The following is a 26,327-nucleotide window of genomic DNA, read 5'->3' as shown; positions in this document are numbered from 1 at the left end:
CTGCAATGATGCATAATTGCATGTTAAAGATGAAACTGTGGGTCATATTAATCAAATTACTTATAACTCAAGCAGAGGGTCACCTTTACTGTTGTATAAGCACTGTTCTTTTTTTTTTTTTTTTTTTTTTTTTTTTTTTTTTTTTTTTTTTACCCAAAAAAAAAAAGGAAACACTGTTTTTTTTCTTTAATTAAGAAAAAATGGAATTGGATTTAATTTTGGAAATTGTTTGTTTTATTTTCGCACCATATTTCAATGAAATTCTGAACTGACTGAAGAATTATTTTCAATCTTATAATTAAAATTGATTTCACTCGTGCTCTATTATGACCACATGGTTAATTTGATGGAAAAAAACAGTATTTTCATATTAAAAATAAAACATCACCCTTCTTCTCCTGATGGTCTCACCATCACCTAGTCATCGTTGCTGCCATCACCTCCCTTCCCAGCCCCGCCCCATCCCCACCACCATCCTCTCCCAACAAAATATAGAGACGTTACTCTCGGAAATTGAACTATCAAATGAATTTCTTATTCTTGAAATATTTAAAATTAATGCCACCAAAACGATTTCAAATAAATTTCTTATTTTTTAAATATTTCAAATTGATGCCACCAAAATTATTTCAATTTCTTGACCGAAACTTTATTTGTTGACTGTTTCATGAAATCAATCCGGAATTCAAATCGGCTAGGTTCTTCCATCAATCTTCTGGCCCTTGCAACACTCCTTGTTCTGTAAATTGGTCGTTGGTTGATCTGTTCCGACCCTGGACATGCGAGAGCCCAACCCTCGAGCAATGAATAGAAATCATACCAAATCTGACCTTAGCCAATTCGAATTGGAATCAGCCGAACCCAAACTCGATTCTTGTCGATCCGAAGTGAGGGTAATGTGGAACAAATGCATAGAGTTGATCCAAATCATTATTGGAAAACCATATTTTGACTTGGGCGAATCACCCGAGAAAATGTCCAAAAAAATATATATATGGAAATCATGATCATGGGATGTGAAGATTCACCCGTATAAAAAATAGATAAGACTCGAAACAAGTGATACAGAATCACCATGGAATCGTTGGTTTTGACCGAATCGTGAGAAAATCTCCGATTTCGATCAAAGGACTCAAAACAATACAATTCATCTTCAGCGAGACTCCTCAATTTTGGAAACTCAAGCATGATTCTTTGTGTTCCTTTCAAGCTCTGACGTTTTGCATTCCCTTCCATAACAAATAATTCTCAGGAGTCAAGAGAGCTAGGTTGGAAGTTTTGGAACAAACCCTAACTCTCTTAATCCCGAACTGTAAAACCCTCATCTTCTTCTCCTTGACGAGTTGGTGTCTCCTGCCACAAGGCTATAGACCCCTAACTAGCTGCTTCTCTTGATCACACCAAGAAAACTCACTCTCTCTCTCTCTTTTTAAAATGACCTGAAGAAGCTCCAATTCTTCTTATTATTCTCCTCCGCATTTTCTCATTTGGCAATTGTGACGCTTCCGTCTTCTTGTCCAACAAACCCACAAACCACCTAGTTGTTATCTGAATTTTTATGATTTTGATTATTTTATGCATTTAATATATATAAATATAAAAAAATAGAAAAAAACATGACTCGCCCTGATCAAGTTTGACCACGCCGACTCACCAGATTTTTGATAGGATAAGAGGAGTCAAAACTTAGTTTTCCAACAATTATCCAAATTGTGCACTTTGCCCAATCTGGGTGATTTCTTTATAAACAGAGGTCACAGCTGGAAAAAGGGGCAAAGGCAAGGGGAATGCAAGGGAGAGGATGGAAATTAGTGGCAAGGTGGGGAGAAGAGGAGGGAGAGTGAAATGGAACAAGATAGAAAGAGCGGTGTTTGCGTTTGTGCGGGTGAGGATGAAGCTCACAAGCAGGTTTCAGAATTGGAGGTGCAGTTATGTCGTGGGATAGAGAGAGAGAAAGAGAGAGACGTTTCAAAAGTGATATTTGGGATACCTTGTGATTTGTGAATTGATTTTGTTCACTTAATGATATTTTCAATTTTACTCTTCCACCTCATCCTCTACCTCCTGCTTTTTTTTTGGGGGGGGGGGGGGGTTGTAAATCCTCTACCTCCTGCTCACCTTCGGAAAATTATCACCTACAGTTCTCTAGTACCTCTAATAAGAGGGGGGTGGACCCCACCTAGGCAGAGTGTTCAGACAGGGGGTGGAATGGTCATTTCACCACCCTTGTTAGGAAATTGTAGGAACCGTACCGGGCAGGGCACCGTAGGCGATAAAGATCCCACCCTTCGCCCCCCACCTCCATTTGCAGCCAGCAACACTCCATCGTGTTGACGCCACTCCTCCCTCTCCCGCTCACTCTCACCTTTTCTACCATCTCAGATGTGGGGCCCATTGACACAATCACCATCCCATGACTGTGGAACTCGGATTCGGGTACTCTGTAGCTGACACAGTGTGTAGCACACCATCCGATGGCCTTGTATGCTCGGGCACGCAGCCCAACACACAGGCAAGGTGTTGGGCTACGTGCCCAAGCACACAGGGTCGTTGGATGTGCGCTACACACTATGTCGCGCGATAGGAGCTGCCCAAGCACACAGGGCCGTTGGATGTGCGCTACACACTGTGTCGCGCGACAGGAGCCCAACGCGTGGAACTCACATTGAGCAATATTCAATACACAATTATTGTGCATCTATATATATGGTGTCAAGTCTCCATACGTATCGAGACAAGAATATAAATTGATAAGCTATACAATTGATACACAAAATGTTTATGTACACAATTGTATCAAACCAATATGGATCGATACAATATCGATACCAACCGAAACACTCATTACACAAGCTGCCAAAACCCAAAAATCCCAAAGATCTCATCTACACTCAAAAGTAAAACAAGAGAAGTGATTAAATAAACAAAAATTTGCACCTGCCAATGAAATTTTGAATCACATATTTTGTTATAATTATTTTTTTATAACTTATTAGTAGATTTAATATTGCACTTGCCAATGAAAATTTAAATTATTTAGATTCCATGAAGATAGGTATAAGTTGACGCTATTTTGATATCCAGCATTTTATTATTTATTATCTGTTATCTATAATGTAAAATGCTTAAAAATTATAGTTTTGCTTGTATCAATAGCATATCCATACATGTTTATCAAATCGTATATAGAGCCCTCTTAGGCATCGTTTGTTTAGAGGAGAAAGTGGGGTGGGATTCTTGGGAAGAAGAGACCCACATGTTGGTGGAATTTTGTTAGGATGAAAATATTGAGGTAAAATTACTTTTCCCATGAAGAGTAACTAAAATCCCACCAATTTGGTTGGACTTTTAATAACAAAGGAGTTGGATTTTAAAGTGTTACATCAGCAGACAAAACAATTAATGATATCCCCTAAGCTTTTATAAATTCACCACAAAAAATTAATCAAACAAAATTGGGGTGGGTTTTTTAAGTACATCATTTTCCCACCCTTTCTAAGTCCCCTCTAAACAAACGGGACCTTAGCATCTCTCCAATACATCTCCGAGAAACTTCCTCCGACATATTGCACAATTATGATACTTGGGAAAATAATCCTCCAATTCCCTAAAGTTGTGCAGTGTGGCAATGCTAAGTGGAGACATTGACACCTGGCAGCTCGGACATCCAACGGTCCGAGCTCAACATAAGTTAATGAGCGCGAACCATTGAATGTCCAAACAGCCACGTGTCAACATCTTCACCTAACACTATTGCACTGTACAACTTTAGGGAATTGGAGAGGATTAAAATCCTGATACTTGACACATTGTTTGTATATGTTAATCTCATTCTAATAGTTCCAATAAAAAAACTATAATTACATAATTGAACCGGGCATTGGGATTCCCATTTGGAAACTACGACAAACGTAGACTTATTAGAATAGTTAGATAAAAATAATGGACCAAGTTTCCTTAAGCCACGATAAATGGGAATCCATTCATCGGACTTCAGATGCACGCGAGAAGGTATTGTGAGGGGATTTTGGGAAACATACTAAAACCCTATAATGGCATGGTGAACCTTCACCATGCGGTGAAAAAAAACTTTATCCAAAAACAATCATACCAAAAGAGTTTTCTCTTGACTATTTCACCTAGTTTTGCCACATGGATGGAGAATGTTGCAGATCCAATCATATAATATCAAGGAAATAATGCTTACCCAAACAAAAACAAAAAAAAGGCCATGTTTAAAATTTCAAAGTCAAATCTAATCATACTCCTTCACATGTGTAATATATTCCCATTGAATTTTAATCATCTCTTGTATAAAAAATTTCCATTGGATTTCAATTTTTTTTAATTATATAGCTAACTCCATTTGAAAAGAAACTTGACAAGTGAATGGGAGACCTTGATCTACTTATATTATTATTATTATTATTATTTTGGTAAACATTTATCCACAACAATTCAACTCAGTGGACATATGACATGATAGAAGTAAGTATACCATCAAAGAAACCTATCTTGACCCTCTTGACATGTCGTCTAAAAATAGAAAGAAAAAAAAAAAAAAAAAAAAACAGGGCCAATATTGGGTAAACCAGCACCTCTGTGTCTGTCACCCTATTTCTGTGCCTCACATGAAATGATATATTGATATTGTATTGTTACATCTCATTGATGTGTTGTGTGCTCTTCTATGCAGTTGCTCTGAAAAATCCCAAGCCAACCATAATGTTATATCCTTTTTGTATTTATCTACAACATATATAAAAAGAGAGAGAAATAGGCACACCACTCGTGTACAATAAATTAATGAGTGGCACCAGTGGGGAAGTGGGGTGTGGTATTATACAGGAGCGGTAGAAGTCATTTCAAAAGGGGAAGAAAGAAATAGAAACAGTGGAAGCTAGCTTATACTACTATTTTCTCATAAAAAAAAAATCTGAATGAACTTACAAAGCTAAAAAGGCAATGCTTGGATCAGATGACCAAAACCTTTTGACCAAAGATTTTTCACTACACTTTTAGGCGGGAATCTCATGATATACATTGATTCCGTGAATTAGAGGTGCATGTGAAGATTTATACGAGATAAGGTTTAAAATGGCAATTATACCCATGCCCCATTGTTTATGCCCCTTATTGTTTGTTAGGGCATTGTTTGACATTTACTTTTAGATTGAGGTTTCCCTAAGTTATGGTGAAGGGGAATCCCTTAATCGTAGTTTTTGGATGGGTGAAAAAGAATATTGTACAACAATTGGGAATATGTTCGATTGTTCGTAAAGAGAGGATGTTTTTGAAACCTAGAACAGTGGCTGACCCCTTCCGACATCATGAAAGAAAACTCTCTTACTTTTTCCCTATGAATTATGACATTTATCGACTTAAGACAAGTTCATAATGATATCCCAACCTTACTTCATTCGTGGAGCCTACTTTGATCAGCTTAAAAATTATAGTATGTGCACATTTAACAATTTTTTGGAGCTTAGGGTATAATTTTTTCTGATTCTGGTGACTTGAACCCTAAAAACAAAGTACAAAGTGGGTGATTTGAATCGACAAGAATAAAAATTGGCTGGGTCCAAGTTTCTCATCTAGCGGAATCGATCCCAAGAACTCTAGAAACAGCTCTATCAAACCTGATTTGGAAATGGCCGAGCTAGTCTGAATTCCCATTTTTTATGTTGCGCAAACAAGTGTGTCATGGCTACACAAAAAACTTCAGTAAATATCTAGAAATGTATACATGAAAAATAATAAATAGAAAAATGTTCTCTATGTAGGGGGGGGGGGGGGCGCACAGTGGGGGCAAAATAATCGTCCCACCACCCACGAAAGGTGGAAATTCTGACCTCTTAAAGGGTCTCCCATAACAAATTGATGGAAGAAAGTCCTCTCTGAGAGAGTGTATGCCCACGCCCAAACACAGAAGGGGAATAAATGACCGATCCCACCTCCTTGGAAGACAGAAATCCCACCTCATGATGCTAATGCACGTATTCTCCCACAGAGGACAACGACCTTAAAAATTGAATTGTCAATTGGGGACGAAATAATTTTTTTCCTCCAAAAAAAAAAAAAAAGAGGGGGGGAGGGTATTGATGCAGCGGATCCATCTACCGGTTTCTGGCCTTGGGGTTCAGGTCCGCTTGCACACTGACTGCTCTTTACAGGAACTCGAACATGATCCTTCAAGAACCTCCACAAGAATTTTCAAATCCATTAACTTACAAGCCAAGTTCCCAGTACCTTTGCATCTCAGATACTGGATTGGCTTCTCAAGAAACCTGTCAACAATCTCTTTACTCATCATCTCGGCCACATGTTTATCCTCATTTGAAATCGCTCCCTTCGTCCTGCAAATGAACTTCTCTACCTCCAAAACTCTAATCCTCTCCACCGCTCTCTCTAACCTTTCCATTAACACCTTAAGATCATGATTCAGTGCTTCTTCATCCAAAAGCCCATAAGGAGGAACACCGATCAATGCAAGTGAAGGACCAGAGACCGACGGAACTGGTTTACCAGTTAATTGTTTTTGGCTAGTAATGGAATTTGTGAAGCGAGTACCTGAAACTGCAAGGATTGTTGGTACTTGAACTTCTTTACTATTTGCAGCGACCAAACTGGCGTTGCAGGGTGAGATCCTTGGGTGCGAAATTGAGGATGACATGACCGTTTCTTTCTTCTCGTTGGATCTTACTATTCTCAGAGAGGAGGAGATATAAGGAAGATAGATTGCCAAGGCCCAATCAGTTTTTTACTCCCGAATCGAAGAGACAAAGAAGGCAGAAGATTCATAATTTCGTATTAAAAACAGGAAGGCTTTTCCAGTTTTAATAGTGCCGTTCTAGGAACTGCTTGGGGAGCGGGCCGTGCCGTGCCGTGCCGTGTCGTGGCTCGTTGGTCCTTGAAGGGCCGGCAGCTGACCTATTTGACCACCGGTTAACGCGCTTTGAATTGGTTTTGGTCCACGACCACGAGTTGCAATGTTCTTCTGCCAAAAAGGAAATTGTCTTTAGGGAAAATTTTGGTAATAATGCATTTTTGGGTAATACGGCTATGTTTGGAAATTAGAATGATTTTCACATGTAAAGTTTGGGTTTATAGGCTGTGTTTGTTATGCATTTCTTGAAATGTTCTTTAAGTTGATTTCGCATTCTTGGATGATAAAAACACAGTCTTAGCTAAATTCTAATCAATTGTACAAGGAAAACCATTTTCATATTCCTCGTTTAATGTACACTATTTCATGGGAATGTTTTTTTTGTTTTTTAACTTATTTAATTTAGGGAAAAAGAAAGCTATTTGAACGCGTGGCTCTTGTGCATAGACACAAGAATGCGAAAAATCACTACTCCACCCCTATGAAATAAAAACACTCATCCATATCGATGCCCTTGCACGTGGTCTCATTGACCCCTGAGCTGATGCAAGAGTTATACGACCACACAACAATCACTTGCCCTTTATTTTATTTCCTCCCCCCTGAAATTGTGGTCTTGAGTATATTGTCTTGCGCATTGCCATGTGGCGTGGGAGCATGGTTTGAGGTATCGATATCGGATCGCTCGTATCAAGTGATCTGTATCAATATCTCTAGCCACCAATCATAATACTTTGCTGGTATTGTATCAATGAAACGGTACAAAGCAGAAGTAAAACTGTAAAAAAATCCATTTTTTTAGGAAAACGAGGGCAAATTTGACCGATATGGATTGATCTGTTGTGATCTGTATCGATATAGTATCGGTTTTGAAGGCATGCTTGCAATAAGTATATTTTTCACCATATCACTCCAAATCCTATGAGTGTATCATCCTTCATTCGAAAATGGATTGCTAATTTAAAGATCCTCAGTTTTGATTACCCTACACCTAGTTCCTTGGTGAACATGTTTTGTTACCCTTGTTTATGCTTGCTCTACCATCTTTGGATATTCCTTTATAATTTCTCATTGTTAATTTGACCCTTTTCTCTGCTGCTAAGCGTGGATGGGCTGCTGTGCAACTATCTCAAAGTAACTATGTGTGGGGTATATATGGAACAGAGAAAGCAGGACTTACAAATCAAGGGACTTCAAGAGGGACCACAAGAGTGCACTGAAGAATGGGATACTTGGCCCTTGAGGTTTCGGGGGTTTAGCTGTGAAGATCATGAGTTTTGGTTTTTTCGAAATTTACACTGGCATTGGTAAGCAAACCTAGGGTGTCAAATGGTCGGTTTGGCCTGGTTTCGGTCAAGTTAAATCGGTTTTTAATCTGAGAATGAGTGAGACTAAAACCAAACTGTTAAGGAACCTTGGATTTTGGTCGGTTTTGATCCGGTATATTTTTTATTTATTTCGATTTTTTGGTATCGGATTAATTTCAATTTAGATCAGTTTATTTTTGGGGTTGAACCACAATGAATTCTGACATTCACAACCTGTAGTGAGGAAAGATTCGGTAAAAACTCTTTAAGTCGTCTTCCCAAGTTAAACAACTAAACAACTAGAAATAGAACAATTGATTTGATGTGTTCATGTTGTAATCAGAACAATGAAAACTAAATTGAACTGGGAAGATAACTACTATTGAATCAATGGATAAATAAAGTTTGTAACGAAATTATTATTACAAATCAAAACATTGTTTATCATTGTGAGGAGAAGGTAACTAATAGTGAAATCAATGGATAACTAATCCATGAAAAGATAATTAATATTGAAATACAAAAAAACATGAACCCTATTCATAACCTCATACTCATTGATTTGTAACAATTCCCCCTACAATTAGAAATCTTCTCACTACTATCGAAATCAATGGATAATCAATTCACAAATTCATAATTTCATATTCAAATATTTGTTATATGTTTCATTCGGTTCGATTTTCGGTTTGGATATTGATTGATTTGGTACAATCTGGTTTTCAATCGATCCCAGCATACCCCAATTGAAAACCAATCCAATAAAGATCGATTTGATTCAGTTCAGATTTCTCCGATTGATTTCGACCAATTTTATCGATTCGTGTTAAGATTTGACACCCACAAGAAAACCCTTTCCCAATAAATTCAATCAATTCCAAACACACCATGGCATGGGAATTGGTCACATATAAGCATGGTTTTAGTGCACGACATTGGAACGGGTTTCGGCAACATGTAAAATCGATACGATACCAATATGGTATCGGCCTGGATCGATTGTATTGCAGAAAATTATCCCTGAAATTTCTTAAAAAATAAGTTTTTTGATCATTTTACCCCTTATCTGTACTACCGGTATGGTATCGATATAGTATCGATATTAGTGACAAGTAAAATAGATGCGTATCACCCGATACAGACGATACAATACCGATACTTAAAACCATGGACTCAAAATATCGGGCGAGAGAGAGAGAGAGAGAAAGAGAAAGAGAAAGAGGATTATTTCTGTAAGGATGCAGTGGGAAAGGATCCACCTATGATTCTAGCCCACTCTCGTTCTAGAATCCATCCAAGGCAAACGTCCAGAATCTAAAAATTTTGCATCAATTATGAATGTTGGGCATAATTCTACGGGTGTCTGTCTGTCCCTTAGAAGTCGGCGACGCTATGGCCCTCCAAAAATTATTGTGAATAAGAAACAATAATTTAGAATTGGAATCCGAATCAAGCATAGCATAGGCACGTAATCACTATCGCTTAAATGTAATCCTATGAACTCCCAATAAACCAATCCCTACTGATATTCATGGATCGCATTATAATTTTTTTGTGCTTCCACTTACGTGAGAAGTTTATGGAAAACCATGTTCCTTCCATAGGTGGTGGGTTCACGCAACCAATACCCGTGTGCCATGTGTTATCATATGGGCAATTAAATATTGACTAAGTCACATGTTAGAGTTTTGATTGCACCATTAAATATAATTTTGATCAATAATAAAGTACATCAGAACCCTATCCAAATGGGAAGTGCTAGTACCACCACGGTTTCAAAAATGGGGATCAGATCGGTTGAATCAATTGATTTGGATTATAATCAGTCATGGCTACTGATTTTGCTAATTCCCGTCAATTTATATCAGTTATTGATCGAAACCAATTCGGGTTGAAATTGAATTCAACACTGATTGATTCAATCCTTAATTCCATGTGTTAAAATGTTGGCTAACACTAAATATTGGCATACCCAATGCCTGGGAGGGTCATAATATACACAGCCTAACCTTAACTTTCGCAAAGAAACTATTTTCAGACTTGAATTCGTGACCATTTGGTAGCATCGAGTAGCACTTAAAGGCTTTGCCCGGGCAATTTTCACATGCAAATGCAAGAAGCCTATAACTATATAAGAAAATGGTTCTTTGATCCCCATGGAGGACACACAAGGTTACAAAAATAGGAATCAAGATCCAGTTTGGGGTATAGCCGATTTTGTTTCAATTCCCTTATTGTTTGGTTTTCTGCCCGGTTTGGTTGTCCAATTCCTCTCATAGGGAGGTGAAAATGATGACTTAACCTCACTCAGGCAAGGGGTAGAACTTCATTTCCGACCCCCTATGAGAGGAATCGGACAATTGTACCAGATAGAGATCTAGAAAGGATAATGATCCGATGAAGGAGATGATGCAAATGACACTTCCATGCAGGACAAAAGAGGGACGATACAAATGCGGCTCAGATACAATTGCGGGTAGAAGAAGACGATAGATAGTATGATACACATGCATGTAAGTGGATCCACCTACCCCTTGGGGTCACCCGCACAGAGTGTCATGGTTTTCATAGGCCTTCGTCTTTCGTTATCCATGTGAGTTGCGGGTCTACATGGGCCCGGGATTTGCTAGCTCTACCTAAGGATGGGCCAGTTTTGGTCGGGTCATGTACTAATAATGGATGGCTCTTATTGTGCCTGCTTATCCTTCTAGAGAGAGAGAGAGGAGATATTCAACTAAGTGACAAGTGATGGCAGCAGACCAGTGGATACTGTTTCATTGGTGTAGTAAAGTCCTTTTCCATGTGATTTTTTCCCCTTTAGATGAAACTTTAGCATATGTTTGGGCCAATTAAGTCCAACAAGCCCAACAACTCTTGAAAAGGAGGCGAAATGACCATCCCATCTACCGTGAAATAAAAAATTCCACCCTTATTGGATGCCCTGCACACGTTCTTATTGACACCCCACATTGGTGAGGGGACCATGCAACCTGAGAGTGACCCCCCTCCTCTTTTTCTTATTCAACTTGTTAGGGCAATACGGATGCAAAAATCTCATTTAATTCTCTAATCCTTAGTTCTAGGGCTGCAATAGGGTTGGGTTGGGCCGGGTTTTTTAAAACCCCAGGCCAACCCTGAGTCCCTTTAGCTGGGCCCAGGCTTGGCCTGGAAAATCCAACCCTGACTCACCTTCAGGTCGGGCCGGCTGTCCCTGATTGGCCCTGATCAAGGAGTGGGGGAAGGGAGAGATGCATGGACTGGATTGAGTTGGGAAGAAAATTATCAATTTTAAATAAAAAGAACACTACAATAAAATATATCATTACTTATTATCTTCATATATAATATATTATATAATAAAATATGTGTGACATTTAAAGTTATATATATATATATATATAGTATATCAATAAATCTTATATAGTATAACTTAAAAAAGGAGGGCAAAAGATTGAATTGAATACCTAGGGAGAGTGAAGTACCATTCCATAGCTTGACCAGTAAGGCTCCTTGGGAATAATCTTATCATCAGACTATTAAACAGGGTTGGGCTGGCTGGGCCGGGCTTAGCTTGAGGCCTCAATCCTAACCCGACCCAACCTGACTTAGGGCCAGAAATATCCAGCCCTGGCCTGCACTTAGGACCAAGTATCTCAACCCAAACCCTGTTCAGGCTCAGGACCGGCCAGGGCAGGTTCGGGCCGACACGACCAAACTTGTACCCCTACTTAGTTCCTTACTACATTTTTTTCTTAGAGTTAAGAATATACATTTGCCTCTACTTGAACACCCATTATTACCATATTAATAAGTCTACAGATCAGGTTGAGCTGTTTACCGAACAAAAAAAAGAAGATCAGGTTGAGCTCATCAGGTTATTTGTTTTCAGATTGGGCAATTCCAATTCACTCAATATTGGTTGATATGCTGTGACCATAAAAAAAACAAAACAAAAAAAAGTAAAATTTTTTTTTTTTGTAATAATGTTTTGTGTAACTCAGTTAAAATCTTATTATATTTGGTAATTATATTTTTAATATGTAATTTCTTATTTTCATTTTCAATTCCAAAAAGATTTAGTTGCAAATTAAAGTAAAATTTAAAAACCAGATTTAGAAAGATTCTTGAATTAATCACACAAATTAATTTTCCTTCTCAAACCAAAGGGATTTGGTTGCAGATTAAAGCAAAATTAAAAAACCAGATTAAGATTTTTTTTTTGTGGTTAATTACACAATCATGCTAGACAATGCTTATAAGAGTTTCCGTTTTAACTTTGATTTAATTTTAATTCCCTTCCATTTATTTCCCTTACAACAACATGAATATATAACAAAATCCTTCACACGTATTAGCCATGTTCCCTATTTAATTTTATAGGATAAGATGTAAAGAAACAATAAAGAACTTGACAATCTTGTGACCATGTATTTGATTATGGAATCATTGGATTGAAGGATTAAACTTTATCGATTTTAATGTATAATTAACAAGTAGACAAATACCAAAATAAATAAATAAAGACCCGTCCCATTTATTAAATAGTTTCAAAACTATTTATTTTGGATAATCAACATGTTTCAAAATCGGATCCGGTCCCAAGAAGCTAATCCTAGATCTGTTCCGTCGATTAAATATTTCAAAAATTAGGGTCTAATTCTATTTAATAATGAAATGGTTCGGTTCAAAATATATATATATATATTTTAAATGACTTTGGGCACCTATAAACACTTATTTTTTTCTTTGTTATTAAGACATAAACCTTATAAGATAACTGTCAAGTTTAATTAGGATTAAATATGCATCTTAGTAATAAAGAAGGCCAGCTCATAAGAATGAAATATTTTGATTTTTTGAATAAAAGGTGATTTAAAATTACTTAAATTAGGGTTTAGACATTAGATTAGAATCCAATGAAGGTTATGGCATGAGATTAAAAACAGAAATTAATGTTATAGAAGAGAAAGGAATAAACGTGCAATCGTATTATGTGGCTGACTGGACAGAGCGAGCGTTAATGCTTCCATTACTTTGAGCAAAACCAAACGAGATCATGGCAAATCAGAAATATAAGAAAGAGGATAAGGGTAATATTGGTATTACACGATTCAAATTTTTTTTTTTTTGGGTCTTTTAGTTGAAGCCAAAAAGTTGCCAAACAACGTAAAACGAAAACATTACAAACTGGCCAGCTTAGCGAAGTAAGGAAGGAACCGCATGAAGGAAACAATGAACTTATGAGAACGGTTCCTATTTTCACGCTCGTTGCCGCCACTCCCACCATTTTTATTTCTCTCCCTCTCGCACGCGTAAGGGCAACACAATAATAATGAGGAGAAGAGAAAAACCCTAAAATCTTTCCATTGTGTTCGCAAGAGACGAGGTTTTAAAACGAATGTCTTTTCTTCTCGAATTGCATTTTATGAACAGAACGTCTCTTGCTGTGTCCGATTGAATGAAAAACCAACATTCCTCAGGTATTTTTTTTTTCCGCTTATCTTCTTTTAATTGATTTTCGTTTCATATTATTCAATCTCCATTTAATTTTCATTTCCAATATTTTTATGTGTTTTGGTTGAATTCAGCTGCAATTTCAGTAGAATGCAGAGGAGCAATCTTGAGGATATAATTACCTTCTCATTTACTCTGTGTTAGAAACTTAGAACAATATTTACTTGGTCTTATGTTACGTCAACAAGATTATGGTGTTAAGAGTTATTCCTCTAATTTGTAAATTTGAAAATGTAGCACCTGAAATGAACTTATTTCTTTGGGTTTTTTCTTGAAAGTTCCACCACTATGATTGAAGGTTTTATGCTAATATACATGGGTGCACAAGAATAAGTAATCAGATAGAAAGAATCATTAAATTGTTTTGATTGGTTAAAATACTCATTCATCTTTTGGGGTATTGGTTGCAGGATTCTCTTGAGCTTCCATTCAAGCTTCTTTCTATTTGCACGGTTATGTCAAACTATTAGTTGGCTCTCTATACAGCTTGACTACTTGAGTCAATCGGGTATGCTAGCAATGGATCATGCAGTTCCATGGAGAATCTTGTAGTGCTGATTTCTTTATCTTAAATTTAAGTAATCACCTGGAATCTTTAAGTGTTAAAGTGAGAAGTCAAGTCAAACAACTTCAGATGAGGACCTGAGTTTGTCATCCTCGGGTCATTCTAGTCCTCGGAACCAAATTACTTAAACTTAAGTAGCAGAAGTAAAATTAAATCAAATTAATTGAAAATCAAGTAGCAGAAGTAAAATAAACACTTAAATAGATAAATATAAATAAAAAAGTTCAAACTTGGCTAGCTAGGTGACAAAGGAAACTAAACGATGTGGGGACCCAACTGGTAGAATGCATAGATGACACTTGAATTTAGAACAATTTCAAAATGGAAGGCCAAGCTCTCATTCATACATCATAGCTACAAGTTCACAGAACTTTCTTAAAACATTAGAAAATCAGTCAAAGAACGCATTACTCATAACCGGTGGAGTATGCTATATTACTATCCTAGTCCCAACTGATAAATTTCAGAACACTGTTCATAATAAAAGAAGAGATACTTTAGAAATCAAGGGTACAGAAGTACAAGCCTATTGGACCGGATCATGTTCAAGGTTGTAAAAAGAAGAGTTTTTTTCCCCTCATAAATACTATGTAAACTTTGATATTTGCCTTTATTCTATATGTAATTGTATTCATTCAGATCTGCTGGATGTGGTTAACCATTTTGCTTAATTCTCAAAACTTTCAGGCAATATTCGAGGGAACAAATGGCTAGCATTCAGGACATTGGTTTTTCAGCAGCTATTAATCTTCTGTCTGCATTTTCATTTCTTATTGCATTTGCCATATTACGTCTTCAACCATTCAATGATAGGGTGTACTTTCCAAAATGGTATCTCAAGGGAATAAGAAGCAGCCCAACACATTCTGGAACTTTTGTGAACAAATTTGTCAACTTGGACTTCAGAACGTATATTAAGTTTTTGAATTGGATGCCAGAAGCACTGAAAATGCCAGAACTAGAGCTTATTGATCATGCTGGACTTGATTCTGCTGTATATATTAGGATTTATCTTCTTGGGTGAGTTTGGAGGGTGCAATTTCTCATATGGACTTCATTTTCATTAAATTAGTTTAGTTATCCTTGGCTTTCCTAAGCATCTATAAATTACTTTTCATCTTTTTTTTCTTTCACCAGATTAGGCTTTTGGAAATAAGTTCGCCTGTCTGTGACTACCTAGTAGTTCATAGAAAAGTTTTCCGGTTCTTTAAACAGATGTTTAGCTTCTTCTGACAAAACCTGTTAATTTTTCTAGAAACCTACAACATCATCAAAACCAACAGGACAGCATGGAAACAGCCGGTTTTTATAACTTTAGTTTTTGACAAAACACTCACACTTGCAGGAATATAGGCTTTCATCTTGATCATTGTTTCTTGGTTCTTATTTTTGTTTTAAATGGGTCATCTAATGCAAAGCCTGTCTTATGCAGCTTGAAAATATTCATCCCTCTAACCATGCTTTCTTTTGCCGTCTTGGTGCCTGTAAATTTGACTGATGGAAAGTTAGAGAGAAGCAAGGGTATAATATTCAGTGACATTGACAAACTTTCAATTTCCAATGTTTCACCTGGATCACAAAGGTGGGACATTTTCTTTTCCCTCGGTTCTTTTCTACTTAGTGGTGCTTTTAATCTTTTCAGGCTCTTCTCATTCATGTTTATGGTTTAAAAGATGCTATCAATTATCATTCTTCCTGCTGGAAAAGCCGGGGTTTATGCATGAAGTATCTAAATTCAAGATATAATTCTGTTTCTCTTGGTAGATAATTCAGCCATAGCAAAATCTTAAGTCCATATATTTTCTCTATCTATACTATTTTGCATGCCCGCCCTTATGAAACTGACTGAAAATAGCAAAGAGTTGGCTGGGTACTAAAAAATTTCTCGATAGACAATGCATTAAATGTTCTGCAAAATTGATGTGCTTGAGCCTGTACCTTAGGATGTTACTCAGACTGTTAACGGTGGTTAACAGTGTCATACTGTCATCCAATGCTTGCAATACTTTGGTACTAATGATGGCTTTGCTATATCTCCTTGATTGTACCGGTTGTTGAATTTTAGCACTAATCGGAGTTATTCTTATTTAATGCCTCATTTTTCTTTTTGGCAGGAATGTCTTAACAGTTGCTTATCTTTATTGGGCCTTTGTAGCCATTGTGGTATTGTAGCTTTGTAGTTACCACAAAGACTAGAGGAGGCTTGCAGGCAAGGACCTAGTTATTGGCTACATGTGCCTAGGTTATTGATTAGAATGGTGCTAACGAGCTCTATTGCTCAGTTATGATACAAGGATTACCACCCTTCTGCCCAATTTTTATTTTTGGATGAATAAAAAATATATTAACGAAGCACAAAGAAACTTCTGCCCCCCCCCCCCCCCCAAAAAAAAAAAAAAAAAAAAAGGGGGGGGGGGAAGAACAAAGAAGAAAACAAGGAGAAAGCTCCAAACAAAACAACGGACTAACCTACAGCTTAGTTAAGCTAAAGGGAGACACGACTCATGAGAAGATGAGCTCTCCCCCCCCTTCCCCCCTTCCTTCACCTCCGACCACCCTCTCTCCCACCACCATCTCTTCCACCACCCTCTCCATCACCACCTCTATCACTCCTGCCACCACCATCTCCACCACCACCATTCCCGCCACCACCATCTCTAGCACCATTCCCACCACCTCCATCTCCACCACCACTTCCTCTTCCCCCGCTGGTCCTAAATCTTGGTCCTCCCTTTTCTCACAGCCACCTCCTTCCTCTAGCTCTGGGCTCTCCCTCCACTATGTCAACCCTCTTCCGATGATGGCTCATTCTTTTCTATCTGCCCCAACAACCTCCTCACTCCATAAATCTCTAAATGGCAAATGTGCTTGGTAGGCCACTTTTTTGGCTCCAGGCCCTCTTTCAACACAGTCAAAGCCTCACTCTCTAAGCAATGGAAAGCTCAAGGATCCTTAGAGCTCTTCCTCCTCGACAACGGTGTTTTCCTCTTCAAGTTCTTCTCTGAGGAAGCAAAGGCTCGCACGCTGAGTGGTGTTCCTTGGCTTGTTGGCACCATACCAGTCTTCCTCTGCCAGTGGGACCCCAACCTTCAGCTCCATAAGGTCGACCTCAGCTCCAGTCCCTTGTGGATTGCCCTTCTAGGTCTCCCTCTTCACTACTGGAGCCAAGAATGCCTTAGTCAAATTGGTTCGGTCATCGGCTATCCCCTTTATTCCGGCGCTCGCACTATGATTATGAAGATGGATAGGCTCACCTTTGCAAGGATTGAGCAACCAGCCAAGTACGATTGGCTCCCTCCGCATTGCATTCATTGTAAAGTGTTCGACCATCATTCTTGCAGCTGTTCTGGCAAGGCTCCTCTCCCCTCCGCTACTATTGACACCCCCGTTGCTGGCCTAGCAACCTTGGCTTCTTCAAGGGACCTGGATGCTCCATCTACTTTGATCACCAGCTCTGCAAGTTCTCAGTCTGCGCCGTCTTCTTTAATCACAAGCTCAGGGGATCCCTCGGTTCCTGCTTCTTCGCCTTCAGACAGATTTCCTGGCTCTGTTAGGTACCCTGCCCCTCCTCAGCTGTCTGGCCTCTCCAGACCTCCCAGCAGAGGAAGGGTGACATCTCGCCACCGCCACAAAGGTTGCCGCCGCGAACAACCGGCCTCTGGTTCTCCTCCGGGCAGAAAGGCCCCCTCGTTCCCCTTGCCTGAGACACCACTGTCTCCTTGTGATGCTGCAGTTTCTCTGGCTTCGACTGCTCCCCAGGCAGCTTCTTCTCTCCTTGGACCTCATCGGTCAACCTCTTCAACTTTTTCGAGTAGCGTTGCTCCCATTGGTCCGTTAGTGCCTCAGGAGACTGAAGCTTCCCCAGCTAGTGCCACGGAATCCCTGCAGATCAGATCGCCTTGTCGCTCCTGGATTCTAAGCAACGTTTGTTTCTCCAAAAGAGGCTCTAAAGTCTTAGCCAGTTTTACACCTTACCTGGCTGCTTCGATGAAAAGGCCCCTACCTTCACTGGCTTCCTCTGGCGCAGCCGGATAGGGTTCAGTCCCAATCAGCTACCAGAAGCCTCTCTCTTGCTTTGCGCCATACTCTTGCGCAAGGTTAGCTATCCGAAACCCCCCCTTTTCATGTTTCCTCTACTTCTGTTCCCTTTTGCCCCCAACCCTATACCCTTTCTAGCAGATGATCCTCTTTATCGTTCTCTAGATCCCACCTACCCCCTCTTTAACCCAACCCTACCCCTCGCCTCGATAACCTCCCAAACCCTGATCCATCTAACCATCAACAACCTTTGCCGAACAAACCCCTTCCCTCTCTTAACCTGGCCCAACCTTCCACCGAACCGGTCCCATCTTTCTTTACCTATAACCTTCCCATAATAATCCCACCGGCCCACTTATTCACTATCCATCACCCAAACCCTGACCCTACCTTTTTTCCCCCCTTACCCATTCAACTTCCGTTGACCACCTTAACCTTCTTGACTCCACCTCTCCTCCACCCCTTGGTTCTAACACCCTTACTTCCCAAACCTTATCCGCTGTGGGTCCCCTGCCCCCTCTTGGGTCCGGCCAGTTCCCCTCCTCCCCTCTCCTCTTGGGTTCCCCCTGTGGGTTTGTTAGCCCTTTTGCTACTTCCGTCATTGCCTTTTTCCGTTGGAGGTACCAGAGTGTTCCCCCGAAGAAATCGTTGCCCTTCTCCTTTTGGTTCTCCATGTCAGCTGGTTTCTTTTGGAATGTCAGGGGTCTCAATTCCCTGGCTAAACATCAGGTCATCAAATCCCTAATCAAGTCCTCTCACTTAGGGGTGTCAACCGGTTGGTGTCGGCCGGTCTCGGTCAGGCTTAATCGGGCACCACCAGCTTAAGATGTTGCACTGTTCCCGACCGATTATGGAGTCAGGCCTTCAAACGCTGGGCATGGACACGACACCATTCGGTTGGTCGGTTGCCGGGCCATTATCGGGCGTAAGGATGGAGATCTGGCAACGCTTTTCCAGGCCATAATTGGGCTTTAAGGATGGAGATGCTAGCGGGGCTTTTCCTGTTCTTCGTGGTCTCCTTAATGTTGATCTGTGAGATGAATAAATTCCAATATTCATCTCATAGATCAACACAAGATTTCCATAGACGGTGAGTTCCAGACATGAAGCTTTTGGTATTTTGTCAATAGAGAAATAGAGAGGAAAAAGAAAAAAAATAAAAAATAAAAAAATCAAACCTTTAACAACAGCTGAGGCTGCGCCCTTGAGAGACAGACGAGATCCATGGCAAGAGAGGGGAAGGTTTCAGGAAGGAAAAGTGAAATGAGAAATTCTGATTTCTTTGGTTTTAAGTAAAAACCATATGGAAGCCTCGACGATAAGCTCACGAAACGAACTATGCTTCTAGGATTACATTTTGAGGAGCTTGGCTTGAAGATGTTGAAACTGCTGCGGCTGATCTTTTCGGAGACTTTCAGAGTTTCGAACCATTCGGTGGAGAAGAAAAAAAATAAGGTTTGTGAAGTAATGGGTTAATATTTTGTGTCACTTCAATCGGTAGAAGTCGCCATTGATTATATAAATATGTCAGTGAAATCATTAATTTGATCAGTCCATTAGCCATTATATTTATATATATATATATATTATAGATCATGCCAACAGAGTTTAATTTCTTATATTGAAAAAATCAATTGAAACTGCTGCGGCTGATCTTTTCGGAAACTTTCAGAGTTTCGAACCATTCGGTGGCGAAGAAACAAAATAGGGTTTGTGAAGTAATGGATTAATATTTTAATATTTTATGTCACTTCAATCGGTAGAAGTCACCATTGATTATATAAATATGTCAGTGAAATCATTATTTTGATCAGTCCATTAGCCATTATATTTATATATATATATATATATATATATATATATTATATCGTGCCAACAGAGTATAATTTCTTATATTAAAAAAATCAATTCGATGACAAGTCTAGGTTTCGGTCAGTCGGCCGGTCTCCCATTCTGCACTGGGAACAACTGATTAATAATCGGTCGATCTTGAAGCCCGGCATGTTTATAAAAAGTCGTGTCGGTCACGGTTTTTCATCGATCGGTATCGGCCGGTTCTACCGGTGCGGGTCTGTAATTGACACCCCTACTCTCACTCATCCTTTTGCGCCCTTCTTGAAACTTGTGTCCTCCAGGACAATGCTACTCGCATTGCTGCCTCCTTAGCCCCATCCTGGTCCTTCATCTCCAACTACAACCATTCTCCTAATGGCCGCATCTGGGTCCTCTGGGACCCCTCTAAACTCCACATTTCCATTTCTCATTCCTCCCCCCAGCTCCTTCACCTCTATATTTCCCTCCCTAACTCCTCCTTTTCTTTCTTCCTTACGGTGGTTTATGCCTTCACCTCTTATCAATGAAGCTTGGCTCTCTTCCTTCCCTCACTCCCATGCTAATTTTCTCCTCCAGGGTTTGTCTGATCAAAACCCTTGCCATTTTTCTTATTCAACAATATTCCTCCTTCGGTCCCAAGCCTTTCTCATTTGTTTGACATGTGGACTTCCCATCATCTCTATCTCCCCACCATCCTTTCAGCCTGGAGCTCTCCCGTCTAATGCCCCTCCCTCCCCCCTTATTGCATTTTCCAAAAAGGTTCGTCTCACCAAATCCGCCCTCAAAAGCTGGAACTCTTCCACCTTTGGTATTATCCCCTCCCGCGTCTCCTCTTGTCGATCCGACCTTGCCTCTGTCCAATCCCGCATCCAATCAGATCCTCGCAACCCTTTGCTGGCCGAGGAAGAGAAAAAGCTTTCTGAGGAGCTCTTTCCTCTCCTCCCAAGAAGAAAGCTTTCTCTGCCAGAAATCCCGCATCAAGTGGCTTGGGCTAGGAGACTCTAACTCGGCTTACTTTCACTGCTCTTTAAAAGCCAGGTTGAACTCTAACTCCATCACCTTGCTCATTGCCTGGGACGGGTCCCCGCTTTCCTCTGTCCTTGACATTAAGTCTAAAGTTGTTTCCTTTTTCTCCTCTCTCTTCAACCCTCCCCTCCCCCCTGACCTCATTAATAAATTTGCTCCCCCTCCCTGGCTGCCTATCTTCTTGCCATCCCTTCTAATGATGAAATCACCAAGGCTATTCTGTCCCACAAATCCAACAAGGCTCCTGGCCCTGATGGCTTTAGTATGGGATTCTTCTCCAGCTGTTAGGACTCTATTAAAGAAGATCTCATTAGAGCTATCCGTAGCTTCTTCTTTAACCCCAGCCAGCTTGCCCAGATCAATTAGACTTTTCTTTGCCTCATCCCTAAAAAAGATGGAGCTTCCTCTTTGTCTGACTTCAGGCCTATCTCTCTTTGCAATATTCTTTACAAGTTAATTTCTAAGATCCTTGCTAACAGACTCCAACTTGTCATCCCCTCCCTGGTAAGCCCCAACCAATTGGCCTTCATTTCTGGCAGAAGCATTGCGGACAGTATCATTCTTTGCTTCGACATTGTACGGGGTTTTGACCGCAAATCCCACTCGCCCGCTGCCCTTATGAAGATTGACCTCCACAAAGCCTTTGATTCCCTTCGTTGGGACTTCATCGGCGACGTGCTTTCTCAGATGGGCTTCCCCCCGCCTTTATCCGTTGGATTCATGCTTGTATCTCCACCCCCTCCTTCTCTGTCATTGTCAATGGTTCCCCCGTTGGCTTTTTTCGCTCCAGCGTCGGTATTCGCCAAGGCTGTCCCCTTTCCCCTTTTCTCTTCTCCCTTGCACTGGAGGTCCTCTCCAGGAGCATTAAGCCAAAATTGACCTTCACCTTATCTCCCCCATCCCCAAATGCAAGAACCTCAACCTCACCCACCTTGCTTTTGCGGATGATCTGATGATCATCTCCAAAGCTTCCCCCTCCTCTATCTCAACCATCATGTCTTCCCTTCACCTCTTTGAGGATCTCTCTGGCCTTCGTATCAACCTCCTTAAATCCAAGCTCTTTCTCTCTGGTAGCATCTTTGACTTTGACATAGATGATGAGCACATTTATGTGTGAAATCTTAGGGCATAAATCATATATTTTACCACATTGGACAGAGTTACTCGGTGTTTTCTTGTGCTTTTCAGGTTTTAGGTGAATTCTTGAGAAAATGGAAGAGATGATGCTAAAGAAATGTTTTTAAGTTGTTTAAAGGTGTTAATGGCTTGAATGTGTAGCCCATCGAGTCAGCTTCGTAACGGTTCAAACGGCACTTGATTCCGATTTGAAACGAAGAAGTTACGGCCGTTTCCGTAACGAAGCGTGAAAATGGTCTATAGGGGTTTATTTGCAATTATTGACAGTCGGCCGGAGATAAAGTCAAGCGAAAGTTCGGATTCTAGGGGCCTTAACGCAATAACCAGAAGTTATATTTCCTGTACCCGCAAGATTCCATGTGGAGGGCTCTAGACAGTCCAACTTCAACTTGAGATATCTTGGGCTCCCGAACTGCAAATTGGACGAAATTTGGGTCTATTTTGGGTGATTTTTCGTAAGGAACACAGTGGTGAGGCCTATATAAGCACCCCATGCTCCACGTTTTCTGAAAGACAGAATGGGTATTTTATTTATTCTTGAAGGAATCCTAGTCATCACCCTTACTCTCTCTCTCCTCCAACTTCTCAAGGGCACTTCTGGAATTCTACTTGGGATAGACTTATTTTGAAAGACATTCTCACCTATGGAAAGTTGAAAAATCAAAGATGCTTTGATTTTATTGCTTGGAGAAGATATCTACAAAGAAAAGGAAGCACTTGTTAGAATTGGAAGTTTACTTTTCTAGAAATAGAAGGTCTATGTAAATAATCTTCTCTTCTTCTTCTTTCTATTTTTTTCCCTTTTTCTTAGGATTCAAGGCATTGTAAAAGAGGAAGGAGAAGAGAATATTCTCTTTTCTTAGGGAATATTTCTCCTATACTTCCCTCTTCTCTCTTCTCTTCTCTTCCCCCTATAAATACCCCTTGCCCTTTGGGTTGTAAGAAGTTAGTAGTTTTAGTTCAGTTTTTAGTTAGTTTCTAGTTCAATTTTAATTCAGTTTTTTAGTGTAATTTTTATTTCATTCACTTAGTGAAATTTTCTCTTCTTTTCCTATTTTTGGCTTAAGTTCTTAGTTTTGATTTCAAGTTCTTAGTTTTGATTTCATAAGTCTAGTTTAATGGTTGTAATAGTTTTAGTTTAAAGCTTCCTAGTCTAAGTTCCTATGTTGATGACAAGACATGGAGATTTAGAAGAGGAAGCCATGGTGAGTTTATTCAAGTATTCAAGCACATCAAGGTATCTCATTCTCTAAACCCTTAATCTCATTCTCCCTTTCCTCTATCTCTCTCTATCTTCTTCTTCTTCTCCCTCTATTTCTTTTATTTTTTTTTATATGGTTGTGGTATGTGGATGCACTTTTATTCCCTTATTTCTTTTTATGTGATTATGAAGTGTGGCTGCGTTTTTATTATTCCTTTCAATTCGCTTTAGTTTGATAAGTTAGATGTTCATGCGTATAGGTTAGATGCTCATGCGTTAGGACGCCAATTTAATCCCTTAATTTTGTTAGATGCTTATGAGTTAGGATGCATTAATTTTCATTAGTTTAATTAGTTTAATTTAACATTTTAATTTGGTCCACTTTGCATTACTTTTAAGTTAATTAAATAGAGTGGCGTATATCTCCTCGTGTTCGACCCGTAGCTACGATTGACCCGTACGCTTGCGGTATTATTTTAACTCAAACAAGTTTTTGGCGCCGTTGCCGGGGAGATTATTGACCACTTTATTTTTTTTATTTTTAAGTAATTCGAAGTGCTTTAGTTTCTTCTCTTTCTCCTCTTTCTTTTTTTTAAAAAAAAAAAAATTTTGAAAACCTCCTCTTGTTTCTTTTTTGTTTCAATAGTGTGCGCCCAATCTAAAGTCCTTCATATGCCCAAACCCAACCAATCTTGGTGCCCCTTGATTCGTTGGGTGGTTTGGATTGGCATGTGACTTATCTTTGGAGGTGACCACTCTTGATAACAAGAAAGCGACATAGTGAGAGCGTTGGAAACATAAACGTATAGTAGTCCTCCACCCTACATCAGAATCCATTTGGAGTCGCCCGTAGGTGGCTCGTGAAGACTATACGGGTTCCCTTGCTGTCAACCTATATGGCAACCTTACAGCTTTGGAACCATTGTTTCAATTTCTGAGGGATAGATGCACTATCTACCTTGGGCTCCCTCTTATTTTTAGTATTTTTTTTTTCTAGTCTTTTATTTTTCTTTAAATTTTTTTTTATGGGAGACCTCAATTTGGGATAGGTGGTTAATTTAGAATAATGGGAGATACACTTCCAAATAAGACTTTGGGGGAAAGATGGACCTATGCTAAGGCAACCATGATTTTGGAGGAAATGTTTAAACAGGTTAGGGAAGCCAAAAGTAGTGAGAAAGAGAACAATTTTGCACCACCCCAGTACAATTTTGCTCCCCAACCCAACTATGGGCTTTCGGAAAATTTTGATTGGTCACTTCCCCAGACAATCCATGTTATGGAAGGATGCCCTAATCTTTATGGGGGTAGCTATGGTGATGAGAATGTGAGTCCTCAATTTCAATACAATTCTTTTGGCACTTCCAATCAGGGGTGGAGTGATCATCCCGATTTTTTGTGGGATCAATGGAATAACCAAGCTGGACCACCCAATTTCCAATATCATGGTCAGTTTGGTCCTCCAATGCCCAACCCTCCATTAAATCTCAATGGGCCACCTCTCCTTGAACCATATCACCAACCCCTTGAGTTTCAGAACATGGGTGAGGAGGCCAGACTGAATGAGCTTGAGAAATACATAGACCGTCTCACAACAAGCCAAAATACTATGGAAAAGCAACTCTCTCAACTGATCACCATGGTACAAGAGGAGGAAACGGGTACATTACCTAGTCAGCCTGAACCGCCCCATCCCCAGTTTAATGATATTGAAAGTCCACCACCCCAATTTGAGGTTAATGAGAGTCACTCCCAACAAGATGCTTTTCATGACAATTTATTTGTTGAGATTGAGTCTCCTAAAGATATTAGTGAAGCGAGGTTTGATGAGCTACCTGAGGAAGTCCACCTTTTGCCTGAAATTTCTGATTTTAGTGAGCCTAGTGAATTTATTGATTTAGAATCAGATTTTCATGATAACATAGAAAGCCAGGAAATTCGATCTCCCCCTCTCTCTTTGGAAAACTTAGATAATTGTCATTTTGAGGATTTCATTGTCTCACATGTTGATTTGTCCAAACCTCCTAGGTTTGACGATTTTATTGAGGAGGACAATGTTAGTCATAATGCCTTTCAAGCATATTTCCATGATCCTTATTTGGCAAACCAAGTTATGCAAAGAGCGGATAGTTGTATTGCCAGGATTGATTTGAGTAAACCTCCAATTTTTTATGATTATTTAGATGAGGTTATTCATAATTCTTTTTATGCTTATTGTGATCCGTTTTTGATTGGTTTTTCAAAGAATGATAGGTGTTCTACATTGCAAACGGGAGAGGAGGGACGAATTTATGGCCTGAGTTTTAATGCCTTCATTTTCCACTGTCCCATGAGGATAGATTTTTCTATTGAATATTTCTCGATTGTTCTTAACTTCCATATTATTTCTCGCTTTACTAAAATTCATGGTCGAGTGTTTTGGTCTAAGTGTTTCTCCATTTATGGCCATGGATTGAGATTTCATTGCTGCTCCTAGCACTTTTTGTAGAGCTCATGACTCTTCATGATTCTCTTTGTTGATTATATCCGGTAAGCCCCTTCATCTCCTCCCTTGACCTTATTCTTTCTTTTATGCATGCATTGAGGACACTGCATGAATTAAGTGTGGGGGGGATGTTGGGCTTAATTGGTGAATTTTGATTGTGACAATAGTTTGGTTTTGTGCATATGTCTCTTTGATTGCAAAGCGAGAGAAAGAGGGAATTAGGTATCCTAGCATATGAAATAATAAAAAATCCCTTTTCAAGGACGGTAATTGGTTTGTATCCGGTGAGAGGGATTGAATTGAAAAATATGAGCGTTATTTCATTTGATGGCTAG

At 39.5% G+C, this 26,327-nt stretch overlaps 1 protein-coding gene across 1 annotated transcript in view; it reads left to right on the top strand.

Moving 5' to 3' along the window:
* The first annotated feature begins 14,024 nt into the window (after window positions 1-14,024).
* LOC122666801 (CSC1-like protein At4g02900) overlaps window positions 14,025-26,327 on the top strand; it is a 75,289-nt gene continuing 62,986 nt past the window's right edge. The window contains exons 1-3 of the mRNA XM_043862873.1: window positions 14,025-14,177; window positions 14,960-15,292; window positions 15,705-15,854. Coding sequence (XP_043718808.1) covers window positions 14,979-15,292; window positions 15,705-15,854 — 464 coding nt within the window. The 5' untranslated portion in view covers window positions 14,025-14,177; window positions 14,960-14,978. The remainder of the gene's footprint in view (window positions 14,178-14,959; window positions 15,293-15,704; window positions 15,855-26,327) is intronic.

This window comes from Telopea speciosissima, chromosome 7 (genome assembly GCF_018873765.1).
Source record: "Telopea speciosissima isolate NSW1024214 ecotype Mountain lineage chromosome 7, Tspe_v1, whole genome shotgun sequence".
Lineage (NCBI taxonomy): Eukaryota > Viridiplantae > Streptophyta > Magnoliopsida > Proteales > Proteaceae > Telopea > Telopea speciosissima.
The sequence above is the reverse complement of the archived record's forward strand: the minus strand, read 5'-3'. Positions and strand labels throughout refer to the sequence as shown.